At 38.3% G+C, this 22,734-nt stretch overlaps 1 protein-coding gene across 1 annotated transcript; it reads right to left on the reverse strand.

The window, feature by feature from the left end:
* Window positions 1-3,965: 3,965 nt before the first annotated feature.
* LOC145252746 (EKC/KEOPS complex subunit TPRKB-like) lies at window positions 3,966-21,775 on the reverse strand. Its single transcript, XM_080112617.1, has 4 exons — window positions 21,567-21,775; window positions 14,507-14,629; window positions 6,424-6,597; window positions 3,966-4,199 (listed from the first exon to the last, which is right to left on the reverse strand). Exons 1-4 carry the CDS (start codon window positions 21,747-21,749, stop codon window positions 4,107-4,109), a joined length of 573 nt encoding a protein of 190 aa, XP_079968743.1. The 5' UTR covers window positions 21,750-21,775; the 3' UTR covers window positions 3,966-4,106.
* Between the last annotated feature and the right edge of the window lie 959 nt (window positions 21,776-22,734).

Genomic DNA, 22,734 nt, shown 5'->3' on the forward strand with positions numbered 1-22,734 from the left:
ATCCGGACCAGGCCATCAGTCCAACTGAAGATGCCCAGAAGCGAATTTACTCCGGTCCAGGCACCAAATAGCAGACCCACCGACTTACTGCGATTGAAGACGGCTCCCGTAACTTCTTCGTATCGAACGAGCGCCTCAGTGACCGCCCGAATGTCCATGGGGCAAGACACGAACACGGTGATGTCATCGGCGAACGTGGAAACCCTGGCTCGTGTGCCTCCAGGCAGAGCTATCCCGCCCAGGACTGGTGTAGTCGCTCATCCCTGAACTTGCAAAAGAGGGGTTCCAACGCCAGGACGTACAAGAGAAGCGACAGCGGACAACCCTGTCGCACCGACCGGGAGACGGCAAAAGATTCCAACAGCTTACCATTGATCTGCACCGCTACCGTCGGCCTGTCATACAGTACAAAGATCCACTTGCGGAAGTCCGGATTAAATCCGGCGGCCTCCAGCACAGATCCCAGGAACCGATGGTCCACCCTATCGAAAATCTTGGACCGATCCAAACTGCTCCGATAGATGCTTTCGAAACCCCTTGCAAATTTCCCGCGTCAACACGAGGGCGTGCCCTTCCAGGTCGTTTACCTTTCAAATGTACCCGTCCGAGCCGTGCCTTAGAGCAGCCTTATGCTCAACAGCGTCTACATTAACAGCCTTGTTCGAGACTTTCATTAGCCTAGCACTAACTATCTGGCCCTTGTACCGCTCGCTAGCCAAGTGGTTGAGGTCTTGTTTAGCTAGTGCTATCTCTAGGGGGTCCCCCCCCTCCACGGCCCTGGTCAGCCTATTCTGTATACGCTTCTTAGCCTTAGCCTTATCTAGCGCGAGGCGTTGGCTGTACTGGACCGAGATGCATCTAATCTTAGCCTTGAGACTAACCCACCACTTACTCCCAGTAACCGCTCCCACTAATGCCCGTTGGATTATCTCTCTAACCTTCAACCGGTAGTCCTCCAGCTCCAACAAGGTGCTGTTGAACTTACAGTATCCGGCCAGTTTAGGCCTAGAGCTCAAGTTCAGACGGGCCATAACTAGTTTATGGTCTGAGTGTCCTAACAAGTGGAACGTGGGGCAAGATAGGAAATCTACATCGCCTCTTCTAACTAACATCCGATCCAAGTAAGTACTTGGATGGGAAGGCGTATTAGGATGCCACGTCCACATCTCCCACCTCGGGTGATCCAGGTGAAATCTGTCGACCAGGTCGCATGAAGCCATCAGGTCAGACAGACTGCTGTCACATCACACCGACCCGCTAGTCCCCCGGACCTTATCTATCTTGAGATTAAGGATGGCATTAAGACTACCCTCTTCGGATCATCTATAAAACCTTCCACCCGTCGAAAGAAGGAAGCCCTCTCCACAGCGGAATTAGGTGTGTAAACTGCGACTATCCGAAACACACTGCTATTAACGGCAACATAGACGACATTCACCGACGCTGATAGGGTGCGATTTAGTAGCAAGGAGATTCCACGACTATAGGTATTGCCATATGCTGAGTAAACGTCGTAATCGTTCACCAGCACCTTACAATCCCCATCAAACAAAGTGGGTCTCCTGTATAGCGGCAATATCTAGCTTGAGGGACACCAGATCTCTCAGCACACGTGCAGCCTTGCTTCGACATATGAGGCCCCTCACATTATAAGTAGCCAAGTTTAAAGCCATGGTCACCTACCTTATTCAGTGTCACACACGGGCCTGAAGTCCCCGGTGGCGAGGACGTGGCAGGCCTGTCCAAGGCTTCCATTCAGTAAGTCTACAGAGGGTACTCCATTCTTGGCCATGCCTCCCACGTCCAGGGGAAAAATTAATTTTAAAGCCCTGTAGAAGGAGGGGTGAATATATACAGGGACTCTACCCTCATATTTAAAAACTAAATTGTTTAGCAAAGGATGTTCCATGTCCACCAGCTGCTGGCCTGGGATTGCATCCTTCGCAGCGTTTATCCACGCCCAGAGGGCCTCAGTCCTGGAATCCTTATTGACCCTAATAAACGTGGTCAACAAGGGAGCGTCCTTGAACTTGGTTGGGTCGGTGACATTATCGCCACTGACGTAGAGAAAGTTCTTTAGCTGTGTATAACGGACCTTCTGCTGGCCTTTCTGTTCTGTTGTTGGCTGCAAAGGGCCCATCTCACATATCCTTCCTCCTGGAAGGAAGAGGGGGTCTCTTTGTCTGCTCCATGCGGATTGGTGGGGTGGGTTTTTCCTTGACTGGGGGGGGGGTATGTGCATGGGGAGTAGGGGAGGGGGTGTTGGGGTGTATGGTGGCGGGGGAGGTGGTTTTTTTGGGGTCGTTACTCGACCTTTCTGAGGATGGATTGCGTGGTAGTGTTTTTGGGGGCTTGGGGAGGGTGGGGATACATTGCTCTGGCTGTTTGGGGGAGTGGGATTTGGGGGTTTCAGCCTCGGCTGGTTAGATAGTCTTTGCAGGTGGGGGTGTCTCCTGCTTTTCCTCCTCTTCGTCGTTCTCTTGCTGACTGCTGCCTCTGATGTTGTCTCTTCTGTGTCTGTCTCTAAACTCTCCGACGCGATCTCTTCCTCAGAGTCTTGGAGCTTCCTCTTGTTTGAGGAAGAGGGCGCCTGAGTGTCCATCGGGGTGATTTCGGGTTGGGTTTTGGTTGTTATTGGTTTGGGCAGGTTTTTGCTGGGTCTGCCCTTCCTTGTGACCGTTGCCCAACCCGCTTCTGCTGCCGGGTTGGAATTGCCTGCGGCTAGGGTTGGGGCTTGTACCTCTGCTGGGGTTTTGGGGGGGTGTTTTGGTGGGGACTTTTCCCTGGGGGTTGGCTGGTTGCCTTTTAGGACAGTCCTTGGCCATGTGGCCCCTCAACTGGCAGTGCCAGCAGTGAGGTTTTCTCCCCTCCACGATCAGCGTCATGGTCTGCTCTCCAAACTTGAGCATGGCTGGAACGTTGTCGAAACTGTCCTTGCCCAGGACCAAACTACACTTTGATCTTGGCCAAAAAACCATGAAAAGCTTAAAAAGCTAAGAACAGCATCTATTAACAACAGACCTTTGATCTTCACCAAAAAGGCCAAGCACAAAAGTGTTACCGACGGAGTGACTTATAGAGTCGCTTGCACGCGACTAAAAATACTTAAGCTTTGCCCATTGCATTCTCAGTTTGTTGAGAATACAGATAATCATTTTGTTAATGAATTTAGTTTTTGAAAACCACAAAAAAGATTTTATCGAAGCTCAAGTCTCATCCAATTGTTTTCTAGACTAATTCTTGTTTTTAAGTTGATTATGGCGAGAGTTTCAATCGTCTCATTCAACAGATAAAGATGATCCATCTCATGAATGCTGGAGTTTTTGGTGACTTAAAACAAAAGTAACTTTTAATTGAAAAGTGTTATAATCTAAGACTGTGTGCCACTACCCTTAATGATTACCAACCCCCTTTCCAAACACTTATATGTCATGGTTTTCTTCTTTCTTCATCTTCAGTGTTGGCTACGTGATCTCTTTGACAATCCCCGTCTATAACCCAGTGTGTGTGTGTGTGGCACCGTCACAGAAAAGGACCCCCTCCCTCAAATAATAGCGTCCACATTTTTACTGTATATCAGCTAAAACCTAACTGGGATGAGTTGTCTATTAGGGCCACTATTGGTGTTACAGTGAAAGTCCACTCATCTCATCTCGGCTGTGATTTCACTCTACCTCCATTCAATCTTTGTCAAGCTATTTTGGGGACCTTCTCGAGCCGCCAACTCTCTTAAATAATTCTGACTACTAAATATATTAACTTACGACTGGAAATACTAAAGGTGTGATTTTTGTTTAAGACTGACCTTCCAGCTGAATCGCTTTTTATTTTTAGGGAATCATTTCCTCATATTGTCCAGGGTTTTAGCTGGGTGGAGGGGGGGGCATAATATCTAAACAGCTTCAAAAAATCTGCATTTCACTAAACTACACATAAAGAGCCATAGATTCAATTTCTCTCCAATAAGAATGCAACACTTTAATTTTTTTTTTTTTTTTTTTTTTTTTAAGAAAAATTTATTATATCTTTAAAGGATAAATGAAATTTTGAAAAATAGATGAATTTTACCCAATCTGCAACTTTATCATTTTGTTTGATATCTCCAATCAAACTGCAAAAATATCCTTCATTGCAATTCTTGTGACAAGAGCATCAACGAGAGATCCAACTTGCATTTCTTCGGCAGTGACTTTGTAAATCTGAAAGGGAAGAAAAAAAAATTTTTGTGACAAAAAACTTAGTAAAGATTAGCTGAAATACTCGCCTCTCTTTTGGCATAGTGGTTTATCTGTGATCCACAAGACTATACAAGTAGTGGTCATATCCTAATAGGTTCAACCAAAGTGAGTCCCCTTTATGATGGAGGCCAGAAAAAAAAGCAGCAGCTAGTCTTTCAACTGAAGTAATGACGCCTCAAAAAAAAAAGTGAAGCATGCATGGTCCCCCGTGAGTGCACAGTGAACGAGGCATAAAAAAAATGACTAAGTTCAGTATTTGCCCCATTTAGCCCCAGAATTCCCCAGGGGACATCAAATCCTGGTGAAAATGAATAAACAGTACAGTTTTAGACCTTAACATATGTAAAATGGAGTTCTGCACCATGCAAAAAAAAGAAATAACTAAGTCCATCATTTGCCCCCTTCTCATTTAGCCCCCAAGGCCTTAACATATTTAAATTTGAGTTCAGCACCATGCAAAACTGCTAATAAATAGACATACACACAAAATTTTAGACAAATATGGTAAAATAGTCCCAAAAATAGTGTTTTTATTAGCCCTAACAGAACCCCTGGGGCACATCCAAGAGTTATTGTGAAGTATAGACAAACAAAATTATATAGAAATCAGTTAGTTACAACTTTTCAGAAAGTTTTATAAAAATCCAAGGTATCAATTTTTAATAAGCACAAAAGTGTCAATTTTAACCATTTTAAGCCGAAAGGCACCCCTAGGCGGGGCAACCGAAGTTTTCCCGGAAAATCCATTGTGTTACTTTTGTACTCATATCATGTTTAATGTTTGTGCAAAATTTTAAAAAATTCTAAGACATATTTATTGAGAAAAGTGTGGACAGACGAACGGACAAGGGTGAATTTACAAGTCCATCCTCCTTTTGTAGAGGGGACAAAAAAAAAAAAAAAAAGCGTCAACAGTCTTGACAGAAGGCTATACAGATATTGAATTTAGTTTTCAGAGGATCGATGGTGTCACACACACACACACACACACACACACACACACACACACACACACACAGTGCAACTGATACTTGCATATACTTCTGAGCCAGTGCATCCCCCCCGCCCATGAAGTCATCCTAACCCCCCCCCGCCCATGAAGTCATTCATGCATAAGTGAAGCTGACACAAGTTTAAATTTTGTGAAATTAAAAATGAATAGAAAGAATTTGGTTGCATAATTGAAAATTTATTTCATAAGGTTATTTGATCGATTTTAGAACTAGCAAAGGAACCCGATGTTGCCCGGGATTTAATGAGGATCAACGAATGTTTCACCTTCCAATATTTTTTATTGTCAGTGCAATTGACCACTCTTTAATCAAACTGATTGATTAATAAAACTTCTCAAATGCAACTTTTGTCAAAAATCGTCTGTTCCTTCTTTCATCGGATTCTTTGAATTATCAATACTTATGGAAGACATTTCGATACAAAACCTTTCTAAGAACACTGCCAGGCACAGAGTACATTTGTGTGAAATTTCAATAACTTGGCCCAGGGAATGAACTTACACGCACAAAGTTCCTTTTATATAATAGTAGGGATAGAGATAATGTTATAATTATTTTATTAAAGAAATAAATTATTTGAAAAAAAAAACAAAAAAAAAAACATTTCTAACACCATGACAACAATGATCATATATTATTATAATAATATTCAAAAACGAGGTTATTCTCATATTCTTGTCCAGATTGACCTTTTTAAAAGCTAAATTTTGATAAATTTGACCTTGGAAAAGGCCAAATATAATGTACGGATTAACTGGGGAAGGAACAAGCAGAATTTTATATAAATGTTTTTTTTTATATAAATTTCACAAATGTGTAAATACAGATATGCACGATAAATAATTTTCTCAATAAAGACTTAAAATATAATTGCTATTTTGGGGCTCTTTAAACCCCTGGAAGACACACTATAGTTCTCAGGCTAAAATCAAAGTGTAGTATCTGCTCTGAAGAAGGACATTTCCTTCTTTTGTTGTTGTTCTAATCCAGATTGTCCCGTTTTGGTAGCTAGTTTTCTCCGTGTTAAAAACTGACCTTGTGTCGAACTTGACCCTCCTGGGTAGAGCCCAGTAAATAGAGACAAATAGAATCAGTCTCGAAAACAGAAAGAAGCTCTTCCCGATAATTAATCGGAAATAAAAAAAAAAAAAAAAGGAACTTTTGAAGTTTACCTTTTTAATATTTGTGACATCACATAAGTTTTCAATATCATTCATGTCGTGTAGTTTGCCTTGAATTTTTTCCACAATTTGGCCTAACACCTTGTGATGTTTGTCATCAACAATCGCAACAAATACACTTTTATCATCGTCCGAAACACCAAATTTACGAAAGGAATCAGAAATCTACAAAAGAAAATAAATGAACATATATTCGTCAAGTTTCAGATTTAAACATTAATTTGCACGAATATGCTTTGAAAGTTAAGTATACATATGATCTGCCAGTCATCTCTGAATGCATATACAATGAACTGGATAAGGCAGGCAAAACCAGGGCTGTAGCTCTTGATATATCCAAGGCTTTTGACAAAGTCTGGCATGAAGTGCTACTAATGAAAATTAAATCATACGGTATAACTGAACGTGTACTAAATATAATTAGATCCTTCTTAGACAATAGGACCATCCAGGTTGTCATTGATGGACGTACATTGAAGCAGCATAACATTAATGCAGGAGTGCCTCAGGGGTCGATCCTTGAACCACTATTATTCCTGATATTCATAAACAACCTCCCTGAGGCGACTTGTTAGGAGTAAACATGAATAGAAAAAAAAAGGGAAAGAAAATCTATTGTATCAAGCTCTTGTCAGCACCATTCAATTGTATGGCTGTGAAATCTGGCCAATGAGAGCAAGCGACCTATGAAAGCTTGAGATGTTCCATCACTACTGCATGCGTTGCACCTTTTGTGTTGATTAGCAGCAGTTCATTTCAAATGCTGCTGTTCATTCTTGCTGCAACATATCCTCTTTGCAGCTGAATCTTTTTTTTTTTTTTTTGACACAGTGGTCACCATTTATCAAGGCTCGGAAGCCACTCAAGGATAAGGGTTATTGCAAGTACATTACGTTAGTGTGGAGATTTGATGAAGTGTTTACTTAAAGGGGTGGTTCATTAGGAATTTGTTAACGTTGGACTTGAACACATCCAAGTTGTAGTCAGGTGGGAAGCAGGCAGACGGAACAGAGTTCCACAGGCGTGCAGTTCTAAGAAAGAAGCTTTGTTCATGGAATCCACGTTTTGATTTAGGCACAGATAAAGAGTGGGGGAAATTTTTGACAGTGGATTCAGCTAGACGGGTGTTTTTCGTGAAAGATTGGCGAGGGGGGACCAGAGATTGGAGTTCAGATGAGCACCTGCCATGGAAATAACGATAAAACAAGGATAGGCTCGCAACGTCTCTTCTGTGGGAGAGAGGTTGCAGGGTAGAGAAAAGGGCATCCTCCACTAAGGCACAAAGTCTATTTTGTACTCTGTCAAGGCAGGATAGGCTATTTTTAGCAGCTCCTGCCCAGATATGGCAGCAGTATTCCATCCTTGGATGTACTTGGCTTTTATATAGATAGAGAATTGCATCAGTAGTGAGATATCTTCTGGAGTGGTAGAAGGATCCCACCATCTTTCCAGCGACCTTGGCAACAGACTTGATGTACGTGTTCCATTTCAGATCAGGAGTAAAGGACAAACCCAGAAGCTTGTCAAAACATGGGGCTTCTCCTAGACGAGAGCGATCCATTTCAATTGATGCTAGATGGGGATCAGATCGTTGATGATGCAAAGATAGGAGTTTGGTTTTAGATGCATGAAAGGTAACCAGCCACGTCTTCCCCTACTGAACCACGCGCTCGAGCTCAGAGGAGAGAGAATCAGAGAGAACTTTGTCATTTAGTCTTTGCTGGTTCGGTCACATTCTTCATTGTCATCCAGATGATTTCATCACAAAGGCATTGACCAGCTCCTCTTCAGAGTTGGGAAAAACGATGCACAGATCAGTTAAAACCTGGCTCAGAACAATGAAACATGATAGCGAGCTGATCCTAGGTCCCTTGTCTCTATGGGAATCACTGCTGGAACCGTGATAGACTAACACTTTTATCTGCTACTGTGGTAGACCATCACATCTGGTCCCACCGTGTCCGGAGATGAACACTGACCCAACTAACCACCAGGTCTTCAGAAAAATCAATTGCATGTGTCCTGCCCTGATGGCTTGCTCTAATTGCTTTCCCTTCTCATCTCCTGGAATCTTTTCACCTCCTGACCAGAAATACTGATCTGTGTCAATGGTCACCATTCAACCACCCAGAAGCTAACAACTCAAGCTATCCATTAGAGATAACCGTGAAACAGTGCACATTCAAAGGGATTACCTGCTGATAATCTCAGACATTACTTTTCTCAAGTGGGTTGCTCTCAAACTGAACCCCATTTAATGAGATACTTATTTTATTTCAAATAACAACAAAAAACATCTGTTTGGTGGCCGGATTCCAACCAGAGATATTTTCATTTCTTCTGTACCCTCCCCCCGGCATTTATCACATCACCTGCAACGTCTGCCATTCATATGCATCACTAAAACATGCAGTCAGCACATGTTTACAAGGTGGCAATGTGGTAGTGGAAAAGCTATGCTATTTGGAACTCCAATTGTTGACAGAACCATATATGGTGGACAGGTTTAACGCCAAGCAATATTGGGGCTGCTATCAAGAAACAGGGATCGGGTGAAAATTCAAGTATCAAGATTTGTCATGGTCATCTCTGTCTCTGCATGTAGCAAGCAAAAATGTGTCAAGTGCAGAACTGCAAATTAATGGAGTGAAAGTGGGAACATTGCTTTTGCTCTTGTATGTCCAAATGAGAGACGCTCAAGGGTACAAAAATAAGAATTGTCCCAGTCGTGAAGGATTTCTCCTCCACCGAAAGAGAACAAGAAATGGAAGTGCGGCATCCGAAGAACAGATGCTGCACTTTGATCCTGACCAAAAGGCCAAGAGTAGCGGTGAACCCGTAGAAAAAGAAAAGGAAAAAAAAGGCAGCTGTAAATGACGAAAGGAAGAGAAAGAAAGACAGAGAAAAAAGATAAGATCATAGCTTATGGTGGGAGAACGTGATGACGTTAAATTGGCCATGACAGCCCGTGGGTGGCTAGGATACCAATGAAATTCCAATGTACAAAGCAAACAGTCGACAAACAGCGGGGCGATAAGTGACCCTATTGAAAAGACGCGTGGCCTTTGTGGAATCGGATTCAGCTGTTTTTATGTCCTCTCAAAAATAATTAAGTTGGGCATCTCTGTTTTTACGACCTGTCAAGTTCCATTAGAGAACACCCGAATGCCAACGGAGAAAGAAAGACAGCTCCTTTTTTGGGTATAGGCCGCCTGGCGAAGATTTGACGGACAGTGATCCCTTAATTCTGATTGGCCAACGACCTGAAACGGGAAGAGACCCAGTCCACGCCCCCACAATATAAGCAGCGAGCCTTGAGAGATTGACAGTGAGAGTTAGAGAGAGAGCTTTGCTTCCTTGGGTCCGACGAACGAAGATTCCCCCATCGATTGACCCTGTCACGTAGATAATTGAGTTGTCTGTCGGAGAGAGAAGAGAAAACCTCGCAGTTAACAAGTGGCCAGTCCCTAACTAAACAGCTAACTGCGATTGTACCCTAATTGAATACAAAGAAGTTTAAACAAAAAGAAACGCTTATTGACTTGGTCCCTTCAATTGTTTTGCATGACAAGTCTGTTTCAGGAAACCGGCCATTGACATCATCGCCGAGGAAACATCAGAACCGACAACCGGGGTCATTCCACCACTGGACGACGCGCGGGTGACGTAAGTGTCACACAAAGTCAAAACCTTCCTTAACTTAGCATGCAACTGCTGAGTCTTGCTGCTCATAGTATCTTTTTTTTTTTTTTTTGATAAAGAAGTTATCACTAATTAAGGCCCAGAGGCTACCCAAGGATAAGAGTTAATGAGTGTACAGTAGTCAATGGGATAATATTGTAGTAATCGTTAGTAATGGAAATTTGGTAAATTGATTACTTAAGAGGATGGCTCATCAATATTTTATTTACGTTGGACTTGAAGATGACCATATTGTAGTCAGCAAGAAAGCAGGCAAACAAAAGAGCATTCTACAAGCGTGCAGTTCTAAGAAAGAAGCTTAGTTCATGGAATCTATGTTTAGGTTTAGGCACAGATAAAGAGTGGGGGAAATTATTGATAGTGGTTTCAACTAGATGAGTACTTCCATGAAAAATCTTAGTGCATTTGTATCTCAAGGTATTATTGTATAGTTAAACTCTCTTCAGTTCTAACTTGTGAGAGCTCATTTATTTTTTTGGTGATCTTTATAAATGTATAACAATTTCTCTCGTGTCATTAGTATTTTTTTTATTTATTTTTTTTTTTTTACATGGTTTCATATTGAGTGATTTATTTATTTAATGTAAAAAGAAAAAATACTGACGTTTTTTTTTTTTTTTCAAATTTGGTATGCACAATATTATGCACCTATGCATAGAAAGATAGTTTCATCTTGAAACAGATTACTTGTCGATATGGTGGATTTAATATAGCGTCTTCAGTGGTCTCCCCCACCTCCAAAAAAAAAAAAAAAAGTATCAATTAAAAACTTTACTAATTAATAAAACCTGCGACCAATGAGGATTTTATGCAAACGAGACAATCCTGAGGTATGATCTTTGTTTGACTTGTTGGTTATCGAGCATAACACAGTAGCTTAACTTTCTAACACGTTGTTAGAAGGCATTCGCATCATTCAATTGAGCTATGGAAGCAAAAAAATGGAAACAATACCTCCGCTTTTCTCCAAAACTGCTTATTTAAATATTTGAGCAAAATATTAAGATATTTTGTTTTGTTTTTGTTTTATGTTTTAATATATATATATATATATATATATATATATATATATATATATATTACATTTTCACCCCAAACAAGGCACATTGCCACTTTGATGTAGGGGGCTACTATCAGGGACATAAGCTACAGGAGTACTATGTGGAGAATTGGGCAGCAAGATGTCAGTTCACGTTACAATTGAACTTCTGCATGTCAGTACAGTTGGGTAAGCAGGAACCCGGAAGGGAATTCCAAAGTCTAGTGATTCTGGGGAAGAAACTACTGGAGTAGAAGGCTCTCTTACATCTAGGGATGTCAACTGTGAAGGGGTGGGATTTTGCTGCTTGCTAGGTTTGTCGGGGGTATTTACGTCGAGGAGGTACAAGTGCTTGCAGTTCTTCAGAGCATTCACCGTTAAAGTGCTTGTAGAACAGGCAGAGGGATGCTACATTTCGTCAATGGAACAGAGGCTAAAGCTTAGATGACAGTTCAGGATCTATTAGGTTGACGACTCTCTTTTGAACCTTGTCTAGGAGCGAGAGGCTAGTAGCAGATGCACCAGCCCAAATATAACAACAATGCTCCATACATAGGCGAATGGTGGCCTTATAGAGGTACAGGATACTTTCGGGCATTAGTAGCTTTCTAGCACGGTAGAGAGAGCCTAACTTTTTCGCAGCGGTCCTGGCAATGCTCTCAATGTAATTGTTCCAACTGTTTCCTGTGAACATTAGGCCGAGGAGTTTAAAAGATGTACTTTCAGATAAAGAGTCTTTGGCCATTGCTATTGGTGGTAGAGAAGGTTTCTTGTTGTTATTGAAGGAAACAAGTTCAGTCTTGGCAGCATTGAATGTGACCATCTATTTTTGTCCCCATTCCACTACAGATTGGAGGTCATCCTCTCTTGTTTTTTTGTTTTTTTTTTACATGGGGGTCACCACTTATCAAGGCCTGAAGACCACTCAGGGATAAGGGTTATTGCGTGTACAGTAATCAATGAGATAGTATTGTAGTAATCATTAGTATTGGGGGTTTTGATAGAGTGTATTACTTAAAGGGGCGGTTTGTCAGGAGTTTGTTTATGTTGGACTTGAAGACGTCCAAGTTGTAGTCAGGTGGGAAACAGGCAAGCAGCAGAAAGTTCCACTGGCGTGCAGTTCTAAGAAAGAAGCTTTGCTCATGGAATCTACGTTTGGATTTAGGCACAGATAGAGAGTGGGGAAAATTATTGACAGTAGTTTCAGTCAGACGGGTGTTTCTTGTGAAAGATTAGCAAGGGGGGACGAGAGATTGGAGCTCAGATGAGCACCTGCCATGGAAATAACGATAAAACAAAGACAGGCTCGCAACGTCTCTTCTGTGGGAGAGAGGTTGCAGGGAAGAGAAAAAGGCATCCCCCCACTAAACCACGAAGTCTATTTTGTACTCTGTCAAGGCAGGATAGGCTGTTTTTAGCAGCTCCTGCCCAGATGTGGCAGCAGTACTCGATCCTTGGACGTACTTGGCTTTTATACAGATAGAGAATTGCATCAGTAGTGAGATATCTTCTAGAGCGGTAGAAGGATCCCACCATTTTCCCAGCGTCCCTGGCAACAGATTTGACGTATGTGTTCCATTTCAGATCAGGAGTAAAGGTCAAACCCAGAAGCTTGTCAAAACATGGAGCCTCCCCAAGACGAGAGTCATCCATCTCAATTGATGCCAGATGAGGATCAGAGCATTGATGATGTAAAGATAGAAGCTAGTGTTTCTGCCATTTCTTTAGATAGGTGTTCATTTGTTTTGCTGTCGTGTCTGTTATAGAGTGTGGTGTCATCAGCATATATACCCATCTCACAGACAATTTTGTCAGGGAGGTCATTTATGAATATTAGGAATAATAGAAGTCCAAGGATAGACCCCTGAGGCACTCCCGCATGTATATCATATTGTTTAGATGTACAACCATCAAAAACAACCTGGATTTTTCTCTTATCTAAGAAGGATTTAATTATGTTAAGTATTCTTCCAGTGATGCTGTATGATCTGATTTTCCTGAGAAGGCCTTCATGCCATACCCTGTCAAAAGCCATAGATATATCTAGAGTTAGAGCTACCACTCTACCCTCCTCTGCTTTATTTATTAACAGAAACATGAAAAAACAATGAATGTGTCGCGAAATATTGTTTTGAATTCTTACACTTTTTTATAAACTTTTATTTATTTATTTTTGGCAAACTATTTAGATATTTGAAAAATATATTTATTTACAAAAAAACATGAAAAAAAAAATAATGAACATAATACATTTTTATATTTTTTTCTGACTACTAAATATATTAACTTACGACTGGAAATCCTAAAGGTGTGTTTTTTGTTTTAGACTGACCTTCCAGCTGAATTGCCTTTTATTTTTAGGAAATCATTTCCTCATATTGTCCAGGGTCTTAGCTGGGGGGTGGTGCATAATATCTAAACAACTTCATTTCACTAAACTACACATACAGTTTACAAAAACCTCTTAACAGTTTACCAAAATATATAACAGTAATTAAATAAACAGTTATTTTTTTTTTTAAATATGCAAAAAAAAAAAAAAAAAAAATGTAATAAAAATAAGCAAGCAGTTTTGGAGAAAAGCGAAGGTATTGTTTCCATTTTGTGCTTCCATACCTCAATTGAACAATGCGAGCGATCTCTAACAACATGTTTGAAAGTTAAGCTACCATGTTATGTTTAATTACCATTTTGTTTAAGTCATTCAATGCATCATTCTGAACAGAAATGTCAACGTTATAAAAACAAACCTCTCCAACTTAGCATGCAACTTCTGTGCCTTGCTACTCATAGTGTCAGAAGCAAACCGAGCATGCGGGGTCCCCTCCATGAGTTAAAAATTTACTTTCACCATGACTAATGTTTGTGCAAAATTTCAAAAAAATCCAAGGTGTGGTTATTGAGAAAAATGTGAACAAACAAACGGACGAACGATTTAGGGGCAATTTTACCACTATAATGCCCCCTAGAGAGGAAACCTTAGTTATCCCGAAAAATCGGTTCTGGCAAAAATTTACTTTCACCATGACTAATGTTTGTGCAAAATTGTAAAAAAAATCCAAGGTTTGGTTATTGAAAAAAGTGCAAACAAACGAGCGGGAGTGAATTACTAGGTCCAATCCCTCCTTTGTTGGGGGACTAAAAAACCTTTTGAGGACTTTGTGCAGACCAAACAATCCTTTGCGAGTCCAATGCAGGAGTTTGACTCATTTAACAGTCATTCAACGCTTCATTCTCAACAGAAATGTCACCATTATAAAAACTAACCCTTTTTTTTTTTCCTTCTTTCTGATTTAAAAATTAATCATGGAGAAAAATTTTAAAACTACTTACACTTTTTAATGGAGACAAAGCGAAAAGAATTTCAGAATGAATATTTTTGGTCAACATTCGATTGTTTAGCCTTTGCTGAAGGGCTTTGTGGGCAGCAGTTATCACTTGGAACGGATTTTGAATCTAGAAAGAGAAACAAAAAGATGAAAAGAACAAAACTTGATCAACAAAATTGTAATGTTTGGAGATAAACTGAAAGCAAAACTTAAGTACAAAGTTGGTTGGTTGATTGTTTTTGTTTTACGGCATATCAACCCTTTTCAGGTTATTTAATGCCAAATCCAGTGATTTTGAAGAACAATTTTTAATAGAGTATAATTGTTTTTTATTAAGTCAGTTTCTATTCAACACATAGTTGGGACCCTAACAGGTACTACCACTCCGGGTCAGAGTGGACCTGAGAGCAATGGCAATTAAAGGGTGGCTCCACACTCCCCAAAGCCTGCAATCTGGGGCCTCACCATCGGATATAGTTTTAGGTCATATCCAGGACCTAAGGACAAAGTGATGAGCTGATAAAATAGGGTGATAAGATATAAATAGGTATTTTTATTTGTAGTTAACCAAATAAATAAAAGAGATGAAAAAAAATATAAAACAAATAAATGTTACCAAAAGCAAGATAAGTTACTCTTCTACCTACCTGAATCTCTGTGTTTTAACTTATTTTAAAGCGTCTGTATGCTACCAAACCAGTATGAGTATATGTCTTAATTTAACCGTTGTGTTCTGGTTGTACGTCATTTATGATTCTAAAATTTTCTGACCAAAGCTGCTTTGGCTGATAAAAATTGGTGTGATAGAAGATATTATCGAAACATAATTCCATTGAAAACGGGTGAATTGTGTCGGCCAATAATCTCTACGATTGTATAAATGCAACTTTGTCTGTGTGTGTATGTGTGAGTTTGTTCCTAATATGTTCTCAAATGGCTGCACTTATCTATTGCAAATTCCACACAAAGGTAATTTATATATCTGGCAGTGTTCTTAGCAGGGCTCTATGAACAAATTTATCTTTAGTTGACCTTTGATAACTATATTTCATTAACTAGCCAAATAGAAAAGTTACTAACCAAACCCACATGATTTTTAGAATATGACATCTTAGTTCTGTGACGAGTATGTACATCATAAAGATTTTTCTGTGTTTCTTTTAATAAGTGTAATTCTAAATATACAACAAATTTTATGTTGATACTTGAAGGTATAAACATTCTAATTTCTTAAGATATTTTTTTAAACAGCCTTCGTTAAAAAAATATTTTAAAAAAGAGTATATTGTTCTATTATATTAAACTTTTATTGCTTAAATAATTTAATTTTTTTTTTTTAATAAAATGAACAAAGTTAAAAAGATATTTTTCACTCAGTAGTGAGCTTTGGAAGATTGTCGTTGGAAGAAATGCAATCGCCAAAAGATAAGTGTTTCATTATTTTTAGTCGCCACATTGAAAAAGCACTCGCAAATGCAACTGTTTCACTCGCAATGTAGAGCCCTGTTTAGATATGTTTTTAACAAAAATTCATCCGATAATTATCAAAAATTGAAAGAAATCCAATCCTAAAATTTTTTTTCTTTTCTTAAAGATAAAAAAAAGAATAATTTTTACAGGGGAATTTTTATACGTCACACTAGCAAGGGAGATAATGCAATCTTATTTTAGCATTTGTTTCTTGTCAAAAAAAAAAAAAAAAAAAAAAAAAAAAAAAAGAATTTTTGACATCTGGAGATATAGCTCAGTTGTAAAACATTCAACTACTGATCGAATGATCCCATGTTCAAGCCCGGGTGTACCTCACAATTTTATTTTATTTTGTTACCTATTAATGAGTTCAATTTACAATGAAAGAATCGCCGCAAATCATTTCTTCGTTTGCATTTTTTTTTTCTTTTTGTTAACTGGAAAGAAGTTAAACATATATATATATATATATATATATATATATATATATATATATATATATAAAAGGAAGTGTCTGTCTGTCTGTCTGTGTGTTTGTTCCCTATGGACTCGAAAACGGCTGGATCGATTTTTATCAAATTTCACACGAAGGTACTTTACGTGCCTGGCAGTGTTCTTAGATAGGTTTTGTATCGGAATGGCTTTGATAAGTATCGGCAATCAAAAAAATTTGTTAATCATCATTTAATCCTGGGCAACGTCGGGTCTCCCTGCTAGTAATCTGATAATTTCGATTTTGATGATAAAATTGGAAGAAAATTTGCCATCTGCTTCAGTGAGAAAAAGATTTTGTTAAAAGAAGTTTTATTTTGACTCACATCTTTGATGAAGTAATGATTATCCTTTGAAGATTGATGGAGTAATGATTATCCTTTGAAGATTGTTGGAGTCAAAACTTGGAAGAAAAATTATCGGCTGCAGAGTTTGTGACTACTTAAGCTCTGTTTTGGCAAGCTTCTCTCTGGGTGTTTGAGATCCCTTCTTCTAGCCGAGTCTCTCGGGTGACAACAGTCCTCTAATATCAATCTTCAACAGGAATCTGGCTCCCAAGGTGACTGTTTCTGATTAGTTATTGAGATCCGGCTTCAACCACTCAAACTTTTAAGTATTTTACAACGAAAACTGGATATTTTACAGAAATGTTTTTTTTGGGAGTGTTTTTGATATTTTTTGTTGCTATTGTCGCTCACTGCTGCTGCTGCTGCTGCTTTTTGTTGCATCTGTTTACTATTAGGTAGATGTTATATGTTAGAAACAAAACTTAACTTGGACATTCCAAATGCTTATGTAACAATATTATTATTATTAATATCAACTAGCGGGACACCTGTGGAAATTCCACAGCAAACTCTTTCATCTCTATATAAATAAAATGAACTCATTTTTTCCCGTGGGATTTTGACATTAATAGGATTAAAAATCAAGATATTTCATGCAAATATAATATGCACAAACGGCAGAACAATATCTGAGGTGTGTTATAGGCTTATTATTTCTCAAATTCCTCGATAATCTTAGATTTCTATACTTTTTCTGCTGAGAAGTCACGGCCAAAATCGGTTAAGATCAATGGAAGTGGTAAAATATTTTCTCTCTAATAAATTCCTCCTCCCCCTGCCACCACTTAACACCGTTTGGGGATCGTTCACAAGGAACAGTTGAGAAGAGAACACCGGTTTGGCTTCGTAGTTCTTTCATGTGAAGTTATTTAAAATCACTAAACTAAGCTGCAGTGCTCTGTGGCGTAGTGGTTAGCGTGCTGGACAATTCACATTATATTTTCACGTTCGCGCCGACCTACCGTAGTTGTTTTTTTTTTTTTTTTTTCTTAAACAACTGGAATGGACTTTTCTTGGTGGCCGAACTGTTAACGATGCAGATGTTTTTTTTTCACACTTTATTTTCCTACTTTTACTCATGACTCCAGGTTTGATCCTTCCTACTTACCTACCATCCCGGAAACAAACACTCGGGCAACGCCGGGTACCCCAGCTAGTATGTAATATATTGATGTTGGTATTCTGTGAATGTTTAGCGTAAATGAAGAAGCCCTGATATTATTGTAGTTCTTTTGTTAAAACTGCAAAGTATTCATCTAAGCTAGCAGGAACGCTCAGCATAGCCCTGTCATAAAATACGCTTAAATATATTTTAATTCATGCAGATTTTGTATATATTATTATAGAGTCAATTTCTATCGATTTGTATATATTATAAAGTTGTGATATAAAAAAGAATATATCCATATGACATTTGGTCACACTCTCCATTTTCTACCAGATGACTAATATCCACAAAGCTATTTTCATGAGAGGACAGTTTTCCTCTTTAAAATATGAAGAAATTAACATTTCTTACATAAATAATAATATACAATACAATAAGTAGAAAATATAAATAATAATCTATATATTAATAGGATAGCATGTGTGTTATTCAATTATAATAACTTTGCATCAGTCGCAGTTGTGATAGTGGTTATCTCATTCCGAAGTAGCAAGTATTTTACCAATATGCGACGTACATGGGAACATCTTAATGGAGACTCTTATTACCTAAGGAAATCTGAGAATTATCACCGGACTCACATTCGAACAATAATTGGAATTTACTTGCAATTCCACCAAGACTGGCGGAACATTATTCACCAATACTTTGAATGATTCAACTACCACCACGAAAGCGTGAACTATTATTTCAACCCTATCAATAGTATTTTGGCGGCTTTGATGTTTGTAGCTTAAAAGGGAATGTTCAAGCAATTGACTGAACTGAAGGGGATTTATAAGTGTTTGTTGAGGTTGGTTATTGCAACCCACTCTTCCGACGTCGTACTATGGAGTTCCGTGTCTGGTTTGTTGCTTATTAACATTACGCCAGTTCATGTTACGTGACTTGGTTCAGTGTTAGTAGTATCTCGATGAGCACTTCATTTGTTACCAATTTGGTTGCTGACGTACATGCACCATACCGAGTCTGGGCGAATTAGTGAAGTACGTTGCAGACGGGGCTCTCTGGTGTATTGGTGTCAAGGCCACATGGGTACCAACAACTACTGAATTCAGTATGGCTGCTATTTTTTTTTTTTTTTTTTTTTTCAGAAAACAATCGAGTATAATTTTGAAACGATGGCAGTTCGGGCTAGTTTCTTTAATTATTTGGTCCATGTATTTTCTTTCTTAATGAGATTAATGCTTCTAGAGAGTTTGAACCGTATCAAGCAAACTCTTGTTGAAGTAAAGCTAAATATTGGATTAGGGTTAAAAAAAAAAATAAAATAAAAAAAAATAGTTCGGTTCAGATTCTGGATAAGTACCATGAAGGTCTATGCTCTTTACATGTTCTTATTTGTTGAATATTCCTACATTGCCCTTCACATGTGGAACAAACGAAGATTCAAAACTATGGGTTCCCTTATTTTTTCTGATTTTTTAATTTTTTTTATTGTTGTTGTTATGAGTGTGTTGAAAAAGGGAAGTAGCAATGCCAATAGGAGGGTGGAGATCCGAGAGGGTCGGTTCTACCTGAAGGTGTCTTCAACTGACATTTTCTATCTATGAGGGGTGATTAGCGTATATGTACTGGGAGAAATAGTGGGTGAAGCTGGCCCTTGGATATATATATTGAACGTACCTTGTGCCAGGGAGGAGGAGGTAAGTTGATCGTTCCATACAGTTCTGAGAGGTGCTGACGTCATCCATGTTCTGTGGTGTTCCCTGTCTGCCTTACAGCTTCTTACATTGCTCCTATTCATGGTACGTGATGCGGTAGGGTGCTAGCAGTGCCTCATTTGTCACCAGTTGGTTGCTGACGTATATGCACCATACCAAGTCCGGACGTGATAATGAGGTATATTGCAGATGGGGGACTCTGTGGGATGTAACTGTCATTCGTTCCTTTCTGAGCTTGTCCAGTAACTCACCACGGAGTCAAAGCATCATCTTGGTGTTAACCGACTCCTGAGTTGGGATCGTGAAATAACAATCATTTTGATATCTTGGATACTGGAGTATCCAGCCCCACTCGAGTCGGAATTAAATTTTCAACAATATCGGCTGCCATGGGGCTAATCTGTAAAAGTGCTATTTACATTTCAGATATCTTTACGATTGCTGTTTCTTCACTTCCTGTTGCCCCCCCCCCCATGTTATATATATATATATATATTTATTCTAAATGGCATTATTATTTTAGAATAGCACTTTTGAACTTGGGGAGAGGGGGGGGGCTTCCTTTACCTAGTCTGTGCTTTCACCTAACAATTTAATAAACAAAAGATGTTGGGGGGGTGGAATTGGTACTTGTACAGTTTAGTCAAGACATTAAAAAATGAAAATATCAAAAAAAGGTTATATTGCACGTATCCGTTATAGGACGAAGTTCTCCGAAAAAAAAATTCACTTAATTTCATCAAGTATTTTTATGATACCGAGTAAAAGGTTCGATTTTTAGGAAGAAAAGCTAGAATTAAAGATGGGGAGGGAGTATCGGCGCTTTACATGGAGTTATAGCAGTGTCAGAAATTTCGTGAAAACTATTGAATAATTCCACCCGCTATCTTTCGAAGCTTATAACTCCTCGAAAAATGTAATTCAAGCCCTAATTTTTTTTTCAATTAAAAGGAGCAAGGACCAAGGTTTCATTAAAAAAAAACAAAAAACAAACAAATAACGTGTTTTAAACTTCGGACTTTACAGGTAAATTTCTAAAAAACACTACTTTTTTGTTGTTTTAAATTTGAATACATTATTTATTGATCTTTTATCTTCAATTTGTGATATATAAAACTTTGGTACATAAATTATTTACTTTTTAATAGACATTTGAAAATGGGGGGGGGGTGAATTAAAAAAAAAAACGTTTGTCTAAAATATTATATTCGATTTATTGGAAAGAGCATAAAATTTCACATTGACCCTGAAAATATCGTAAAAATAGAATCAATAGAAAAATTTTGATAGGTTTAAAAAATTTTTTAAATTGAAAAAAAACTCGTAACATTCAATTAATTTCATTACTATTTTTTAAAAAATATTTCTATTACTTTTTATACAACTTTTAATAGTTTATTTTGGAAGTATAATCCATAAAGAAAAACAACCCACTTTTAAAAGAGAAATTACGAGTTTTTTATATTTTATTTGCAGTTTCGTGTTAGGGGTGTCAAAAATTCCTACAAAAATTCTGATACACCTAATGGAGTTATCTCCCCGTGGCGTGTTCAGCAAATTTCACAATGGCTGACTTCAACACGCTCTCATAAGAACGTGTTTTTCCGCTGTAAAAAAAAAAAAAAAAAAAAAAAAAACTACTCGATCAAATTAAATGAAATTTTTTTTTTTCGGAGATCTTCGGTCTAAAACGTACAATATAAGCTTTTTTTTTTTTTCGATATTTTCATTTTTTAATGTCTTGACTAAACTACAAGTACCAAAAAAGCAATTGAAATGGTAGATGCAACCGGAAGTGAAGGGGAATTATAAATCCAACCTACATTTCGATAATTTTCAAAATAATTTAAGAAAAAAAAAACAACAAAGAAAAAACATGTGGCCGCTATTCTGAGAGACAAAAAAATAAACAGTAAAACTTACCATCGAGGTTTTCAACAAAGCCGCTTCGAATTCTCCACTCATGACACATTTTCGCACTTCGCTCATATTTTGGACGTCGGAAAACAAAGCAAATGAGACGTGAGAATCTTGCAGAACTTCATAAGTCTGAATTTTCGATAAAAACGTTTCATCTACCTCCATGCTTGAAACGGATGACGCCATGTTTACATGACCGCTTATGTAGACACTGTTTCGTATCCGTGTAATTGGAATTTTATTTAATTCTTTTTTTTTTTGTTTTGTTATTTTAACAGTGCATCTAATAAATCCATCATTTTTATTAATATTGTTTAAATATTCGGTTATGTTAAACGAACTTATTTCATTTTGACTTCAGCTTCATAGTTGGAAGTTTTTAAATTAAACTGGAATTAGTTACTAATCAGAAGGGACTTTTCTTCGTAATACACCGGCAAAACTTCCAACTAGGAAGCTGAAGTCAAAATGAAATAAGTTCGTTTAACATAACCTAGTCTTTACTTTGAAACGCTTCTTTTTTTCGGGTACTAGTGCATTTTGTGATTCTTGTAAAAAGTATGGCTGAACTGGAAACTTACGCAAACTGCCGGAATATGCAGATCAGCCAAGCAAGCAGAAAGCGACAACAAACGTGATTACTAGGGCTTAGGGCTATGACAAGAGAATATTCTTTTCATTATTTTGACTCTCGAGTTTATATCAGTTAATATCTTATATGTTTTTATATAGAGTGATGTGATTCTCAATTGATTAACTGTGTATAATTGTGTCGGATATATACTAGAGAGTCAAAATAAAAGAATATTCTTTTGTCATAGCCGTAGTGATTACTCAATGAGAAGCAACATAATCAGCAGACGACTTTTGATAAATTATCAAAAAATAAAAATAAGCTAAAATAAAATTAGTTGTTGAATGTACATCTTAGAGTAGCACACTGCAAAAAAATTAACCATGCTGCACAAGCTGCTATGAACAAGTCGTCAAATATTGCCAAAAAAAAAAAAAAAAAAAAAAACATTAATAACATCTGAAATGAGATGCAGGACCTGTGGCCGGAAATGTAGTCTAGGAAAGCAAGTTTCCATCAGCAATTGTTTCAGTTGGTGCAGAAATGTGCAATGCCAAAAGTAGACCTCCTTGCACAGTGGGACCTTCTTCGAGTAAT

This window comes from Euprymna scolopes, chromosome 29 (assembly GCF_053919585.1).
Source record: "Euprymna scolopes isolate OS-2025 chromosome 29, ASM5391958v1, whole genome shotgun sequence".
Lineage (NCBI taxonomy): Eukaryota > Metazoa > Mollusca > Cephalopoda > Sepiida > Sepiolidae > Euprymna > Euprymna scolopes.

Bases quoted from the DNA above. Each gene is read 5' to 3' on its own strand.
- LOC145252746 (XM_080112617.1), bottom strand. From the start codon at position 21,749: ATGGCGTCATCCGTTTCAAGCATGGAGGTAGATGAAACGTTTTTATCG. The intron at 14,630-21,566 runs GTAAGTTTTACT...TTCTCTTTCTAG, and splicing joins CTTTGTTGAAAACCTCGATG to ATTCAAAATCCGTTCCAAGT. The intron at 4,200-6,423 runs GTAAACTTCAAA...CTTCCCTTTCAG, and splicing joins ATGTCACAAATATTAAAAAG to ATTTACAAAGTCACTGCCGA.